Below are 16,416 nucleotides of genomic sequence, written 5' to 3'. Positions count from 1 at the left end.
GTGGAAATGATAAATACTAATCAAGTGCGTATACTCATGGATATATCCGTTTCCTCAACTCTTCTCGCACAGGGCACATAACCCATGAATTTTGCCGCTGTCGTGCGACATCAAAACTCATATCAACCTCAGATAGCCTCCCTACCCGTATCACCATACTATTTTAATGAGCTTTGGAAACCCGTTCAACAGTACTGCCGTCCCATCGCTAGGCCACAACGGGTTTGAGGTCTCCTTGAGCTACATTGCAGGCATTCCCGATGCGAACCTTGTGGCAGACCCGCAGTTGAAGATTATCTTCAAGAGTTTGGGCAAAAACAACGAAAAAACCAAGGAAAAAGCTCTTTCAGATCTAGTCACCTTTGTCACGGACCTGACAAAGATTCATGCCTTCCTGGACGACCTCGTGCTTCTCACATGGGTCCAGCTCTATCCCAAGCTAGCCATCGATACCGCCAAAGCCGTGCGGTCTGGCGCCCACACGGTCCAGTCCAGAATTGTGGCGACACTCGGAAAGCTTTATGCAAAGTATTTGAAGGATACCGCGCCGGTGTGGCTCGCGGGAACGTACGATACTGACCGCATTGCCGCGCGTGAGACCGCGGAGTCGCTCCGCGCGGCGTTTGGCGGCGCGCAGGCTAAGGTCGACCGTCTCTGGACCGCATTCCGCGCGCCGATCGTCAACTTTGTCCGTCAGGTGGTGCAGTCGGAATCCCGCGACACGTTATCGGACGAACGGTACGTCAGCGCCGACGAATCTGCCGCAAAGTATGCGCGCGTCGCAGTCGCGGCCATTAGCATGTTCTCAAAGCTCCTCTCTGAACCCATGGACGACTCGACTGAGTTTATCCAAATTCTACGCACCGAAAATATCTGGGAGAATTTGTTGTGCGGCGACGACTTGGCCCTCAAGAAGGCGTGCTACGGGATGATCAGCGTCTTGGCTCAATCCAGAAGCGACTTGCTCGAGCCAAAGGTGATGAAACTAGTCTCCAAGAACTTGGTCAAGTCACTAAAGATCAAGGCTGACAGGGGTATGCAGGTGGGGTATGCGCAGGTGGTGCTTCCGATCTTCGCCGCGCTCATCCATATGACAAAGCTCAGCAGCGGCTTCTGGACCGCCGCAAAGAAGCCGCGTGAGCGCCTCTTGGGCTTGATGGAGCTTGGAAGCTGTGGCTCAGACCCCGCATACTACGACTACCTCTTTACGCTTTTGTCGTCAGACTTACCAGAAGAGGTGTTGTCTTTCGCCGCAAAGGCGGATGCCGAAGCATACTTGGCGGTCGTGGTGAAGGTTTCCCAGGCAGAGAAGCTCGCTCTGTTCCAGGAACGCGCGTGGATTTGTTTGAACAACTTGTTCCTTCGGTTTCACGCCAAGACTCCACTGGTGGAGACGATGGTCCCGGTGTGGATTCTGACCTTAGCTACCGCCAGTCCCAAGAATATCCTTAAAACTGCCAGTACGCTCAATAGTTTATCTGAGGAAGACTCTACCAGGGCTTTGGATCCTATCAGCGACTTGGTCACGTCCTGCTTGCCTAATAAGACGTCCACTACCTATAGTTCCGATCCGGGTCAGGGCTCTGCTTCCGGCTCCATAACCCTTTATAGTGACAAGCTCTGCCCGGCCTACTTCCACCTCCTCCAGGCGATGGCTAACCAACACTACTTGGAAGCCTTGCTCGCTTCTGCCGTGGATAGCTTAGCAGAGTACGAAGAGGGAGAATCTCCCACCGTATCATTCACCATCGTCCGCTGCTTCCTCACCTCCAAGATGATGCAGTTTGCCTCTACCGTTCTCCAGCTCATCAGTGACCTCCCCCAGCATATCGAAACGAACTTCTTTGAGGAACCAATGGCGCTTTTGATCGATTACAACCCCTCAAACGCCTTCTACAACGAGGCCATCCTCGTTGAAACCCTCAATGATGCATTCCTGAAAATTGTCATGATCAGCGAGGACACCCCCGCTGCTATCTCGCCTCTTGCAAAGTTTCTCAAGTTCTTACCGCAGATCTCGCGGAACATTCCGGCCTTTGAGACAAAGTGCCCTGAAATTTTCCAACACGTACACGCTTTGGCGGGGGACTACGACTTTGCCACCGCCAACCATGACATCTTCCAGATTCTCAGCCCTGACGTGGTGCTCAACTTGTTTGACCAGGCATGGGAGAGCGGTAACCAGAGTGTGTTTGTTGCAAACTTTCTCCAGGCGCAGCAGCACGGCTTGGTGCGCGACTTGGTGCATGCGCGTGCGGCGCCGTTGCTCGCGTACTTGTGGGAGACGTTGGCCCAGCCGGACTCCTGCACGTTCTTGCGCTTGGTGGAAGCTGGGTTGGCTACTGACTCGGTTTTGGACGCCTATGTCGCGTCTATCCACGCGCTCATTCTTAGCCCAGCCGCCGATATGGCAGCTGTTTCACAAAACTTGTACGGAATGCTCGAGAGCCGCTTGTTTGCAAAGTTGGTTCCGATGGAAAAGCTCGACGAGATGGTTACACGCGCGATTGGCGCCATTCCCGACCCGAGCCTCGCGGTGGGTAACCCGTTAGAAAGCAACGTGTATTTGGTACAAGGCGATGGGGCGCTGTTTAGCCTTGCCGCGGCACTTGAACTCACCCGGTTGGCCCAGTTTATCTTGAATATCACGTCTCATGTGGACATTCTGTCGCTTTTACCGGTGGGCGCGCACGCAGAGTTAATGGTAAACTTGGGGCTTGCGGGCGAAGTTGCCGCGGACGCGACGTTTTTGACCCAAACAGAGGCCCCGGGGTGTCTCCAGGTGTCCTCTGCCGCGTATGAGGTTTTAAAAGCCGTGGACTTGTCGTTAGAAGGCGTTGTTTCGGTGCTTGGAGGCGCTTCCCCCGAGGATCTCGGCACCTCTATAATCTCTGCCTTAAGCGGGGACGATCTCACCAACCTCAGCTTCTATAAGTCGCGTGTGCTCCAGAAATTGGTGCTGGCAATGGTGGAAACGGAATCAGCCGCGTCTTTCAACGCACTTAGTATCCCGTTTCCAAAGTTGCTCGGAACTCCGCTCAAGCTAGCGGCGGTTGTGCTTGGATTGAAGAAGTTTTTGACTCTGCCAAAGTTTGACAGAACCAGAAACGCCGTCGCAGCCGAACTTATTGGCCTTCCACTGTCGCAGGTCATGTTATCGGGCTTGCAGAATGTGACATTGCTCAACAACTTCGTGGTGGTTGACGACCGCGAGGGATTCGTGCCGTTACCTCCGCAACGCTTCAACATGATCGTCACCGCCGTTGCGGGCTGGCTCGAATCGGAAATCGCGTACGACCCCGAGTTCGGCGCTATGCGCAGCCAGTTGTGCAACTTCTTCACCAACTACGTTTCCTTGGATGTTGGAATCGACACCCGGGTTTGGGAAATGTGCACGCAGTTGTGTCGTGATACGTTGGGCGTCGCTGCGACGGAGGCGGCTCCAGACATGGAGTACCACGCGTTGAAGTTGTTTCTCACATTACACAAGCACTCAGACGAGATTGACGTCTGGGCAGACGAGAAGGACGGGTTGTACGAAGAGCTTATCGAAGTGATTCTTACCCACACCTCCCGTCTTGTCTCCCAGCCGCTGCTTTTGTGCCAGGAGTTGTTGATCCGCATCTTCGATAAGATGCCGACAAAGGCATCGCGCAAGCACTACGGTGAGTTCTTGACCGTTCTTGAGACTGCCCGGTCGGTGGATCTCCAAAGAGTCGCAGCGGACCTTTTGCATAAAGCGGTTTTGGTGCAACAGCAGGAGTTTGTGATAGAGTACGAGCTCCAAAGCTCATCCGTGAGAGAGGGCTCCCCTGACTCAGATCCTGGTCTCAAGGCGCTGTTACCGTCGGAACTCATAGCCATAATCACCGAGCCGCCGCTGGAATACGTGGAGCACGCGGAGCCATGCACGTTCTCCAGATACGTCTGGAGCTGGCTCTTGGTCTTTGACCACTTCAAGAACATCACGTATAAAATCAGACAGCAATACATCGTGGAGTTAAAGGCGCGGGACTTGATTTCCGGGTTGCTCGACTTCATCTTCCAGCAGGTGGACATCGTGGCAGACGTTGCCTTTGTCAAGTCATTGACCCCGGAGAACATCCGCTCCTACCATGTCATTAACTACGGTGCGTTTGAGAGCACCATAGACGAGTTTAGACACTTGTTGGTTCATTTCTACTACCTCGTATGCAAGTACCTCGGCGCCCACGCACAGACGTGGTTCCTCAACATCCGTGACAGACAGCTCAAGGCCAGCATCGAAAAGTTCTCCATCAGGTACGTTTCTTCCTCCATTGTGACCGAGGAATTGGCCAAGGCAGAGGAGCTGTTGACAGGAAACAACAAGAAGTTTTCCGATGAAAACTTGACCATCAAGGTTAACAAAATTACGAATGAAATCAGGTCGGTTTACTTGATCGACGAGCAAACAATGGAGATGGTGATCCGTATCCCTGCCTCCTTCCCGTTGGTTAACGTCACGGTGGAGGGTCCCCAGAGGCTCGGAGTCAAGGAGACCCAGTGGAAGGCATGGTTGTTGGCGTCACAGCTCGTGATCACGTCTCAGAACGGTACGATTCTCGAGTCGATCGAGTTGTTTAACCGAAACGTCACCTACCACTTCTCCGGGTTTGAAGAGTGTGCCATCTGCTATTCTATTCTCCACCAGGACCACTCTTTGCCGTCGCGGAACTGCCAGACCTGTTCCAACAAGTTCCACTCTGCCTGTCTCTACAAGTGGTTCAAGAGCTCAGGGAGCAGTACCTGTCCGCTCTGTCGTGCAACTTTCAACTTCAGGGTTCATAAGTAGAGCTGAAATTGTCGGCATAATATATCTTTTATAGGCTAGTAAGACGAAAGCTGGTGAGCTCCCCCCTAAGTTGAGTCAAAAAGACATCCTATATATGACGTTCTTGGGTAGAACTGTATCTGAAAGTTGGAAGATTCCTCTAGAGGCTGTTTGAATGCCTTTGGGAGACCATAGAGGTTATAGCCAGGCCGGGGTGGATGCAGAAGCATTCTTATTGTGAGTGAAAAGTTCACTTTGACATGCAGCCATGGCTTGATTTTTACTAAATACACTTAGATATATTAGCGTGTGGCCTTGCCAAGAGTAGAGTAATACAAAGGAGAAGAAGAAGAAAATGCGAGAGATGACGAAAGAAGCTTCAAGGGCAGAAAACATATACCGGCCTTAGATGAAGCCCAAGTTGCGGTCAAGCCCAAACTCAAGTTCCTGCTCCAATCCGAGAATGTCGGAAGGGTCGCTGAACACGTTTTCCTGCGGCCTCGGGGGCAAGTCGTCGAGGAAGCTGTCGTTGGGGATGTTCTGCAACATGGTGGGGGTGCTGAGCATCTGGTAGTTGGGGTTGGCGTAGAACTGGTCAGCCTGGCTCTGGAGCTCTTTGGCCGCCTCAAGGTGGCCCTGCTGTATCTGATGGTGCTCTGCCATCTGCTGGGCATAGTGGTCCTGGAGGTTCTGTAAGTTGGTTTGCTCCTCGATGGGGGCCCGGACGGACTGTCGGAAGGTCTGGACTTCGTCAATGATCATTTGCCGCATAACGGCAGAATCCTCGACGCTTTCGAAGGAGAAGTCAAACTTGGAGGTGCAGACGGGTTCATCGGAAGGGTCGTGCCACACGTTCAAGTACGGGTGTTCCAAGGCCTCCTCCGCTGTGATGCGCTGTGATGGGTCCAAGGTGAGCATTTTCTCCAACAAGTCCAAGCCGTCAGGGTTGGCGTTCGGATACAATTGGCTGAAGGGGACCTTTGGCATGAACGGCAAAGATCTGACATACTCCTGGGCACGTTTGGACCCAATTCTCTGCAAGGTAGTCTCATCCGGTGTCCCCACGATGTAGAGGATCTGGTTGAGCTGGTCCACGTAGTCCTTTCCGCGGAAGATCGGCTTACCCCCCAACAACTCCGCGAGAATGCACCCCACAGACCAGATATCAATGGCCTTGGTATAGCTCTGGAAACTCAACATAATCTCCGGGGCTCGGTACCATCTAGTAGCGACATACTCCGTCAAGAACCCGTTGTTCGTCGCAGGGTCCGAGGAAAAGCCCCTTGCAAGCCCAAAGTCGCAGATCTTGAGCTCGCAGTCCGCATTCACCAAGAGATTGCCTGGCTTCAAGTCGCGGTGCAACACATCAGCCGAATGGATGTACTTCAACCCACACAAGATTTGATAGATGAAGCTCTGGTAGTGCGAGTCGGTTAGGGTCTGGCCCGAACGGATGATCTGATGCATGTCGCATTCCATCAACTCCTCGTAGAGGTAGGCCTCGTTGAAGTTTCCCTCGGCATCCGGCGTGATGTCAAGATCGTACAAGCATGTAATATTCTTGTGACCGCGGAAATGTCCTAGCAACTTCAATTCGCGGATGGCGCGCTTCGTGAGGATCTTTTTGCTGAAAATGTTGGTAATTTTCTTGATTGCAATCGACTTCTCTTCGCCGGCGTCATCGAACTTTGCGGAACAGACCACACCGTAGGCGCCGTGGCCGAGCTCCTTAGTGATCTGGAAACGCTTATCCACGATAAAGTCCTGATGGAAGACGCTGACGGTTAGTAAGGCTCGCATGGGCGCTAAGAGGTACGTACTGAAAATTGTGGCGTTCAGGCTGGCTCATGATGTGTCGTGTGAAGCAAGTCCGAGTTTCAATACAGCGACAAGGTCGTTTAAGTACTTGTCGTTTTTTCCAGTTAAAAATAGATCGCTGGCTTCTATGTCTAGCCTTCTGGACTGGATCGGGAGTAAAGGCACGGCGTCATGTGTCTATACGATCAGACGGCAACGCAAAACGCTGTCTTTTATGGACATACTTCCGTGCGCCTTAATTAGGATACTTCTAAAAATAGCGCCAAGCTTTGTCCAGGTGCAGGCCATCTACATTCATCCCTTGTCCAAAGCCTATGGGGAAAGGACACAACACCCAACGGCTCGTGAAAAACCGAGGCAGCATTTGTTCCTTAGTGCAAGGAATCAGCCATATTTGGCTACGGTGTACGTTTACACCACAGGATTTTGTTTGTCGACGCCCCTACATAAAAATATGCATGTGAAAAGGACGGTCGTGTCAGGGTAAGGAGTGATCTTCCGGTATTGATTCTTCCTCGTGTAATGAAATTGAGTGCAGTGAGAAATGCAACCTGGTTGCACCCTGGTAAGGATTGATAGGTGTCGGACTCTCGGAAAATAACCCTGGGAAACGAACCGAAGTAGACAGACCAAAGGTTTGGAGACAGGAGGGATATCGTATTTACCAGATCTGGGCCCTACTGGTGTGGGACCCAAGTACCTGACCGACACGCATTAGAGATTGAGGAGGTATAACTCCAGAATGGCACTAAACTGATGAGTCTACTTTAAAAGGACCTCCAGGATGAGTAGTTGTCAATTTTCAATGGTGGGAAATAATCTATCTGAAGACGAAGGGCTGCATGTGAATGAATACCAGGGACATTGCCCTTCAAAAAGGTTTCCCCCTTCAAGAGTCATTCCCATTGCCCTTTCGAGAGACATTACTGTCGCCCCTCCATAAGTCATTCTCGCTCTATAAATTATCCCATATATATATATATATATATATATATTTTTTGAACGCTGAAATCTCTAACCTGGGGATCTGCTGTGCCCGCTACTTAGGGCAGGAAAGCTTATAGTCCGCCCGCAGCTGCACCCTCGGCAACACAAATGTATGAGATCTTAAAGCCCATGCATTTGTAGTGTCTACCTCTTTCTAACCTCGCTCAGCCAAGTCGTCCACGTATATCGGCTCAACCTTACACTAAAGGATATTTTCTAAGTAAACTAAGAGTACCAAGCAAACCAAGTTACTGATGTATAAAAAGCTCGGAATCAAACGGCGGCCGTGTCTTGTCATGCAGGGCACGTCTAATGACATAATTTTTCCGGGGGGTTTTTTTGCATATGCATACCTATATTGCTTCGAATCTCTCCAACCCTTTGTAAAACCGTTTAACCTCTTCCGATGCCCTAATCTTGGCCGGATTGAAGTTGACGATCTGCAAGGAGTCTTTGGAAACACACCGCGATAACGCGACGTAAACCTGCCCCTTTTCAAAAATCTTATTCAAGTCCACCTTCACGCGCTGTAACGTTTGCCCCTGCGACTTGTGGATGGACAACGCCCATGACAAGAGGAGCGGGAACTGCGAGCGCGTGCCACTGGAAGCACCCTGGTTGCGGTCAATACTAAACTCCAGCTTCTCCCCGACCCAGAGCATGGGTCCCTCGACAGTGATGAATTTGACGATCGGCACTATGCTCTCCTGGGTCTCGCGACGCGTGAGTTTGATCAATGATTCAACGGTGTATCTCCGACTGGGAGACATCGCCGCCAACGTCCGCTCAAGGTCCGGGTGGAACTCACCCGAACCGTAACACGTTGCGAGCAAGCGTATGTCGCTGATGACGGTGGGATCCTCCATCATCTGGTGCGGGCTGAACAACTCGCACGCCTTGTAGTAGAGCGCAGGCGAGAGAAAGTATTGGACCAGGCCAATAGACCCGTTGACCAAAATCTCGGTGAGGTTCTTCACCATCATCACCTGCGCATCCTCTTTGAGCTCGAGAATTTTTGGCGCAATCGTTTCGAGCGTCGCAAGCTGCGATTCGTACTTTGTGGTGTCATCCGCGATAAACTTCCGCCCCACGCCCTTTAAATTACGCAAACGCTGCTGGTTCGCATTGTCCACCTCTCTCCGCGTGGGGAACAACTCGGTGGGAAGGATGTTATCCTCATACTTAACCTCCCGTGAAAGCTCGAGAAACAGCCGTGACATAGCATCGGTAACACTCCCAAAACGCAATGCATTCAACATATCAATCAACTCGTTGTCGCCCTTTTGCCGGAAAACCGTGGTCAACAAGACGGTTTTTTGAATAATTTTTGGCCAGCATTCCGCCTCGAAGCAGAACTTCACCGTAGGCCCGTTACGATCGGGTACTGGAGGCAACTGGAAGAAGTCCCCGGTCAACACAAGCTGGATTCCGCCGAATGGTCTGTGGTTCACTACCAAGCGTTGCGCCACGCGGTTCAACTTGCCCAATAACTCGCCGTCGAGCATGGATATCTCGTCGATAATCAAGACCTTTGTCTTCTTCCACTTATCCGCCTGCTTTGCCTTCTTAATTTTGGCCACCAACTCCTCCACCGACCCCTTCCCCAAGCCGATCGACGCCCACTTATTGATGGTGACACCCCCGATGTTCACCGCTGCCAACCCGGTGGAAGCGGTCACAGCCACTGCACTGCTCCCGTACTTCCGCACCAACCGCAGAACAATCTCCTTCAAGAGAATAGATTTCCCCGTCCCGGCTGACCCCGTGTAGAATACGTTGAGGTTATCCTTCACGATGTATTCCAATACCCCCTGTTGCTCCTTGCTAAGCACCACCTTGTCTCCTGTCACGGCCAAGCCCGCTTCTACTCTAGGCATATCCACTACTCCGGACAACCGCGGGTTCTTGTTGGCGAGCGTATGCACAAGTTTCTCTGAAGCCTCCCATGGCGAGAGCCGCTTGCGTGATCTAGCTTGGCTTCCGCCAAGAGACGTCGCTGGGTCGTACTTGTACGAAGAAGTCTTGACCGGCCTTGCATCTGTCTTTACTGGCGGTTTCAAGTTCTTAAAATTGGTGATATTGACCGATGGTTTTTTGGGGGAAATGATAGGGATATCTCTGATGTATTTGCTGCTCACAGCGAGTAACTCAGCGTCGAACTCATCGTCAAACTCGTCGTCGAGATCGATCACCTCCTGGCCATCATCGTTGAAAGATGCAGAACTGGAAGCAGCTACCCACAGCCGGGATCTTTCCAACATACTAACCTGTGCCAGGGATATGGCCGGTCTGGGGAAGCTCAATCCCAGTGAGGACCCACTCTCTGTGGGTTTCACGATGGGCCGGGCACCAAAAAACGAGGAAATGTCCTTGAGGCCCGTACCGGGTAGTTTTGCTGCTCTGGTCTGTTCAGGCTGCTTCCGTACTTCCTTAAACCTGTTAAACATTTATTGAGGCCGAAGAGTAGGTGTGTCTGATAGAACTAGGAAATAATACCCAGAACAGTCTGGCGTGAGCTTTTTGACCGCACATGCGGTGGGTGACACCGCGTTTTTCTGTATACACCGGATAGTTATTTTTTTCACCGTAAACAACGCGACGCGCCACTGTTAGGCAAAGGACGAGCCGCTGCCACCGCGGATGTAGCATGACACGCAAATGGAAGTGGTTTGAGCATATTTGGTCTGTTAGAACATAGTTCTCTTTATTCCTTCAATGGAGATAAGATATGATTGGAAGTTGGAGTTTGTTATTTAAATGAAGGATATTGGATATAGTTGGAATGGCCTTGTTGCACGTCACAAGAATACGAATAGACTTAGGTTGGATTGGAAAGAGGGGGCTGTGAGCCAGTGTTTTGGCCCGCAAGCTAGTCAGAGCTAAGTCTAGCGGAAGGCGGAAGCTCAACAGCCAAGAGTAAGCATGAATATATATATATAACCTTTTACTGAAATAAGGCGGTTAAAGTACCAGTTATGGTCAATCATTACATATGATTAGGAATGGGTGTGTTGCAACGCTCGTTGTACGGAGAGTGCCGTGTGAAGGACAGGCCGGTTATGTGTGCGTACTAATCCTTGCACGCTAGATTCGCCTCTAGAAGCAGGTCTATACAAAAAATTGAGGAAATTTCAAATAATGGTTATTAACATGTCATTTTAAGTTAATTCGCAATTGAATTTAAGCAAAAAAAAAAAAAAAAAAAAAAAAAAGAGAACCAGCGTTCAAATCTCAAGATAAGCCCTCAGTTTTTATCCTTTTGACTGAAGGTGTTGCTATGCGAACCTGATGTGCATGTGCGACTTGCCGGAATGCTAGGCTTCACAGGTGACCTCTATTCGTCATTTCCTTTCCACTGCTTATCCGTGTATCTGATAAACTCTGGTTTGCCTCCAACATCCGTCTAAAGCTTCTGAACAATTTCGCCGAAATGCTAGCTTCGGTCCGCCAAGTACCCGTGCTCACACCTTCCTCGCTCTTACGTGCTATTCGTTCGGTGCTTCGCACACTTTTAAAATAAAATACAATTCTTAACAATCTTAACCTGCTCATCCGGTACTTACCCACTATTGTTCCGTCCGGTACTTCACCTGATTCGATGCTTCACATCTCAGTCCTGGTCATCCCCGTCCACGAGCCGCGTGTCAATATTCTCCAACGGCGTATCCGTAGGCTGATACTCATCAAGCGACTCCTGTGCGGCGGACGCGGCAGCTGCCACAGCTGCGGCGGCGTGCGCTGCTTGCGCGTGCGCGTGCGCCTGGGCCTGGGCATGAGCGGCTGCCGCGGCGACCGCCACCTCGTGGCTATCAAGCATATGCTTCTGCAACTGGCTCAAATCGGCGGCACCCATCTCGAGCTTAGCTGCGTTCGCACTCGATATCGCAGCTGCGAGTGTCGCGGCATTGTAGTTAGCATTCCCAGACACCGCCATTGCAGCATTGGCAGCATTCACTACTGCTTCAACCGCTCCAAGCGCATACGAGTCGTCCACGTGAACGTCCACGCCCATACGGATCTTGCGCTTGAACGACCTAATCTCGTTGTAGATATCCTCGCGCTTGATCAAGATCTTCGGGAAACGATCCTTTAAGATTTTCTCAATCACAAGCGGCTTCGTCCCCTGCTTGTACAACGAGATGATCGTCATGTTCAACTCGTCGGACCGCTTGCGCAACATGGGGTGCGACGTCAAGGGATCCAATTTGGCATGGTTGTGATGGTTTTCGATCGTCTTCAACGTCCAGATGCGCGTCGACTTCTTGTGGTTCGCGGTCATCGAGAACGGGCACTTGGTCTTCTTAGTTGCGTTGATTGTTGGCGCAAGGTTCAACTGCGCGTTCAACGACGTCGCCTGCTGGAGCTGGAGCTGGAGGTGTTGCTGTTGCAAGATCTGCTGCTGTTGCTGGAGCTGCTGTTGCTGCTCCAAAAGAGACGCGTGCTGGTCCACAGGGACCAAGCCCTGCTCAAGCTCCAAGTCTGGCCCGTGAACTACTGGTGGTGGCGCGTGCGCGGTCCCAGACGATGCCTTCTTGCGGCGGTAGTCGCCGCCCAACTCACAGGTGAAGTAGATAGCCTTTTTGTTCGAGTGCGCAATGACAATCCCAAACCCATTGATCAACGCAAACTCTTTGATGTATTCCATCAACGCGTCGCGCGAGTCAAACTGCAATACCGGTGTCGCAGGCGTGATCATGAAGCCTGTTTCGGCATCAGTGGACGGCTGGTATTGATCGGGTGTTGGCAACTGCGGGTTCAAAACTGGTGGATTTAACGCCAACAACTGCGAGGCTAATTCTGCCTTGCTCATCTCGCGTGCGCGCGGCTTGCGCCCCGCCGCGCGTTTCTTCGGGCCCATCGCCGCCTCCATCGCCGCGTCCACCTGCTCGTCCACTTCATTATCGTATCCAGACGAGCCGTAGTGCTCATCCATCTGCAAATCCTCGGGCATGTGCATCTCAAGGCCGTTCTCGAGCCCGTTCTCGAGCTTTGACTCCTCGAGGATCTCGATGTCCTCGGTCTTTTGTTTTCTCATCAGCTTAGCCATGGTTCAAGTATTCCGTGAAGTTGGGGATATCTCGGAAGGGATTAATATTCTGTGGTTGGCAAGATCTTACGTACACAGAGACGCGTGTGAGTGTCTGTCGTGTGGTGATCAATGTAAACAAGAAAGGTCGTTTGGGAGCAAAACGGCGAGGAGGTTTGAGGATGAAAATGGGAATTGCTTTTTCGGGCGGCGTGTCCTGATTGGCGTGCGAGAACAGGATGTTTGGTTGGGACACACCTGTATCGGCACGCGCGGGGCTCCCCTGAGAGCTAGAGACCAAGTCAGTGCTGGTATTCGACCAAAATCGGGGGTTTTTTTCTCTTTTTTTTTTCGCTACGAACAGGTAGAGAAGCTAGTATTTACAGTGAATGACTAACCAGTTTTTGGAATTGCCTCATGTGTTAAGTACATGAAACAGACGGGCTGGCCATGCGACACGGTGTAGCACGCACCCGTTCCTGAATGCACGGTTTTACTCTTGTGGGAGAACTACACTATACTGCGATGCCCGCCGGGTTGAATACTGCTTTTACTCACTTCTGGCATCTTAATCAGACTCAACCGCAAACATACTGGTCAGCATCACATCGCACGCCGCAGATATCAGCTGGGTCACGTGTTTGTTGTTTTTTCTCATCAACGCGTAATTCCTGCCGCCGGATGTGGGAATACTAAGTAGCCGGAATTCCTTCTCTCGTGGTAGCTTATGCTCTTAAGTGTGCATTCTCGGATCATCCTAACCTTGAGCGGCCTAACACTTTTAGAAAAATTATCATTAAGGCGCAGGTATAACCTCTGAGTGTAGCTCGTCTCGTAACATTCAATGTGATGCTTGGTCATAGAAGAACCGCACGCATCTCACTCATTCAGTCACCTGACTGTTGGTTTTGGCACGCCCGGGCTGTTGCTGCATTCTGGTATGCGGCAAGCACGAAGATAAACGTCAGACTCCTTATCTCTTACAATATACCCCAGAAAGTTTTCGGTTATTATGAACGCCTCCCCTCTTCCTGTGAAACAGATTCACACCCAGCACGACTTGGCAAACTTCCAGAAGTCGCTCTCACACAATGTCATCAAGACGCATTTGATCCAGATCGTGCAGTTGGTTCAGGGAATTCCCAGCCCTCCCGGCAGCCTCGACCCTAAAGTTGTGAGAATGACAGTGGCACAAAATACTAACGCTCGCGTGCTAAATCTTCCGCCGCCTAGCAAAACCGTCGAAAGTCTGCTGCCGATGCCGTATCAGGCAGGGTCACAAGCGATCATCGGCATCCTCCAGTCGCTCAGAAACTGGGTCCGGGAGATTCCGCCGGTCCAGGTCAAGTCCCGTTTCGGGAATCCGTCGTGTAAGATCTGGCACGCAAAGTTGAATGCGGAAATCTCTGAGATGCTCTGCCAGCACCTCAGGCTGTTATACACGTCCTCGGCACGGCTGCCGACATTCGAACAGCTTATGGTTGAGTTGGTGTACTATTTTGTGAACAGTTTTGGCTCCTCTGTTCGCCTAGACTACGGTACGGGCCACGAATTATCCTTCCTCAGTTTCCTTGTGGGGTTGTTCAAGTACGATATCATCCATTTTGTGCCTTTGACCGCTTCCCAGGCTCTGAACGACCATCACTTGATGGCAGACGAACTTCTAGCGATGTTTGGGGCCTATTATGACTTGGCCCGCGATTTGATCGTCGCCTATACCCTCGAGCCTGCCGGGTCCCACGGCGTGTGGGGACTAGACGACCATTTCCACTTGATCTACATCCTCGGCGCTTCCCAGTTGCTCACAGAAACGTCCCCGCTCCTGCTCCGTCCATCACAGTTCTTGAAACCAGCCACCTTGGAGTCACACTATGTTGAACTGAACCTCTTTGTGAATGCCATCTCGTTTATCAAAAGGGTCAAGACGGGACCCTTCAACGAGCATTCTCCGCTATTGTACAACTTAACTTCGGTCATCTCGTGGTCCAAAATCCTCAAGGGCTTGCTCAGGATGTACGACGTGGACGTGTTGGGGAAATTTCCGGTGGTGCAGCATTTCTACTTCGGCACGTATTTGTTCCCGTGGTGCGACATGCTCGGGCGGCCTTTCAAAGAGACAAGTGAGCTGGAAGAAACGGTTACAGATGGGGTAAACACTCCACCTACCTTCCCCTCTACACGTGTGGCAGGTGTCACTACTATTCCTTCCACGCGTGCGCCGGGATCTGGGGTGCCTGTGACCAAAGTGCCATGGTCTGGGAAAACTCCGACTAGCCATCCAGGCGTCTTTCCCGGTACCCGAAGAGGCCCCGTTCCCGCCGCAAACCTCTACCGGGGAAATGGGTTTTGAGGCTTTGGCCGGGTTGGTAACGTTCATGTATATATCGTTTACGACTATGGTTATCCGGTGCTCGTCATGGTCAGTTGTAGAATGGCTCATAATTAATCTCCTATTTTTGGGAAGGCTTTTTCGGCTTGCGCTTCTTGGTGCTATGCGTTTCGATCCCGTGTGATCACTGGTTTGAGCACGCTTGGCCGCTAAGTCACTCTCTACTATGAGACATACCTCAGGGTTAGCAACTATCGCGAAGAGAAATAAACTTTCGTATCACCCAACGGCTGTGTTTGGAAGGTACGCGTGGACTCTGACCTATTAATATAATTTACGTCTGGATCTCGCTTGCAGAGTAATTCCGCTGTGTTACGGTGGTTGGCTTATTGGTTTATTCATCTTTGACACTAAATTAAGGTTGGTAACCGGCGCACCGGAAATCATGAAGGCACGTAACCTTGCTCCCGAGAATTTGGTTTAGTGGTCATGCATGTTTCTCTACGGAGTACCATCCCCCTAATACAAACCGTTTCACCAATCCGTTTGAGGGGTACGCCCTTGTCTATATGTACGTCATCTAACTGCGGTGTAGGTGTCAATTGGATGTATTAAGTATGCCCCGTAACACCTCCTTGCTGGTTATTCCAATTCCGAGAGGTATGTCCATGATAAATTATCACGTAATCCTAATGTTTTACTCGTATTTCCAAGTCTGCACCCCCAATTGCAGCTTGCTAAAGGTGATACCCCTGGTATGCCAAGATTCTTTTGACGCATACACAATGTCGCGGCCGCATGCCGCTATAAATAGAACAATAGGCAGGTATCTGTGAAAGTAATCACTCTTGAATAATGCATTCCCCGATAAAATCAAATATTGAGAGTAACACATCTGGATTGGCCTTGGCTTTATGGCTTTATGATCTCGAACAATCTGTAACTAATTGCTGCGATAATTCTCGTGCTCAAGCGTACAAAGTGGTTCCTGGGTATTTCATGCAAGCCTGCATTCCACCCTGAGTAAAAATAGATGCCTCCGGAGATGTAAATGCATTATTTGGTTCCGAAACACAAACTTTGATGCAAGCCGACAGACGTGATTCTATTAATAACTCTGCTAGTCACACCATAATGAGGCATTCCTACATTATCTGAAAGCGCTTCCCGGAAATTATTGCGCTAGCGATTGGGTATAAATATCGCCCGAATTTACACTCTATTCAACTCTCTTGATTACATATTTCTACATCTACTACAGACAATAACATTGAACCTCTTACAATGAGATCATTCACCACTATCGCTTTACTCTCCCTTGCCGCCTCCTTGGTGTCTGCCGCCTCTGAAAACTTCGGTATTCTCGACTTTAGATCGGCCTCTCCTATTCACTTCTCTACCTGGAGTGTCCAAGGTGATGATATTTACATCAATGCTGGAACTCAACTCGGCACATTGCAGATC

At 50.8% G+C, this 16,416-nt stretch overlaps 5 protein-coding genes across 5 annotated transcripts in view; 3 read left to right on the top strand and 2 right to left on the bottom strand.

Moving 5' to 3' along the window:
• Positions 1 to 166: 166 nt before the first annotated feature.
• On the top strand, positions 167 to 4,813 carry BABINDRAFT_10352 (ubiquitin-protein ligase; the record flags this gene model as incomplete). Its single annotated transcript, XM_019126720.1, has 1 exon — positions 167 to 4,813. One exon carries the CDS (start codon positions 167 to 169, stop codon positions 4,811 to 4,813), a length of 4,647 nt encoding a protein of 1,548 aa, XP_018982529.1.
• A 384-nt stretch (positions 4,814 to 5,197) lies between these two features.
• On the bottom strand, positions 5,198 to 6,592 carry MKC1 (mitogen-activated serine/threonine-protein kinase; the record flags this gene model as incomplete). The annotated part of the gene is made up of 1 exon (XM_019132056.1): positions 5,198 to 6,592. The coding sequence occupies one exon, from the start codon at positions 6,590 to 6,592 to the stop codon at positions 5,198 to 5,200; it is 1,395 nt and encodes a 464-aa protein (XP_018982528.1).
• A 4,223-nt stretch (positions 6,593 to 10,815) lies between these two features.
• On the bottom strand, positions 10,816 to 12,745 carry BABINDRAFT_163707 (uncharacterized protein). The gene has a single exon (XM_019130055.1). The coding sequence runs from the start codon at positions 12,642 to 12,644 to the stop codon at positions 11,208 to 11,210; it is 1,437 nt and encodes a 478-aa protein (XP_018982527.1). The 5' UTR covers positions 12,645 to 12,745; the 3' UTR covers positions 10,816 to 11,207.
• Positions 12,746 to 13,635: 890 nt separating this feature from the next.
• Positions 13,636 to 14,973, top strand: RRD1 (peptidylprolyl isomerase; the record flags this gene model as incomplete). The annotated part of the gene is made up of 1 exon (XM_019132053.1): positions 13,636 to 14,973. One exon carries the CDS (start codon positions 13,636 to 13,638, stop codon positions 14,971 to 14,973), a length of 1,338 nt encoding a protein of 445 aa, XP_018982526.1.
• A 1,241-nt stretch (positions 14,974 to 16,214) lies between these two features.
• Positions 16,215 to 16,416, top strand: part of BABINDRAFT_178316 (uncharacterized protein) — a 1,764-nt gene continuing 1,562 nt past the window's right edge. The window contains exon 1 of the mRNA XM_019131057.1: positions 16,215 to 16,366. Coding sequence (XP_018982525.1) covers positions 16,237 to 16,366 — 130 coding nt within the window. The 5' untranslated portion in view covers positions 16,215 to 16,236. The remainder of the gene's footprint in view (positions 16,367 to 16,416) is intronic.

The sequence above is a fragment of the Babjeviella inositovora genome (genome assembly GCF_001661335.1).
Source record: "Babjeviella inositovora NRRL Y-12698 unplaced genomic scaffold BABINscaffold_17, whole genome shotgun sequence".
NCBI classification, from domain to species: Eukaryota; Fungi; Ascomycota; class Pichiomycetes; order Serinales; genus Babjeviella; species Babjeviella inositovora.
This window is presented reverse-complemented; position numbering and strand designations above follow the sequence as displayed.

What these genes read in the sequence shown, in the direction of transcription:
- BABINDRAFT_163707 (XM_019130055.1), bottom strand. Translation starts at nt 12,644, where the DNA reads ATGGCTAAGCTGATGAGAAAACAAAAGACCGAGGACATCGAGATCCTC.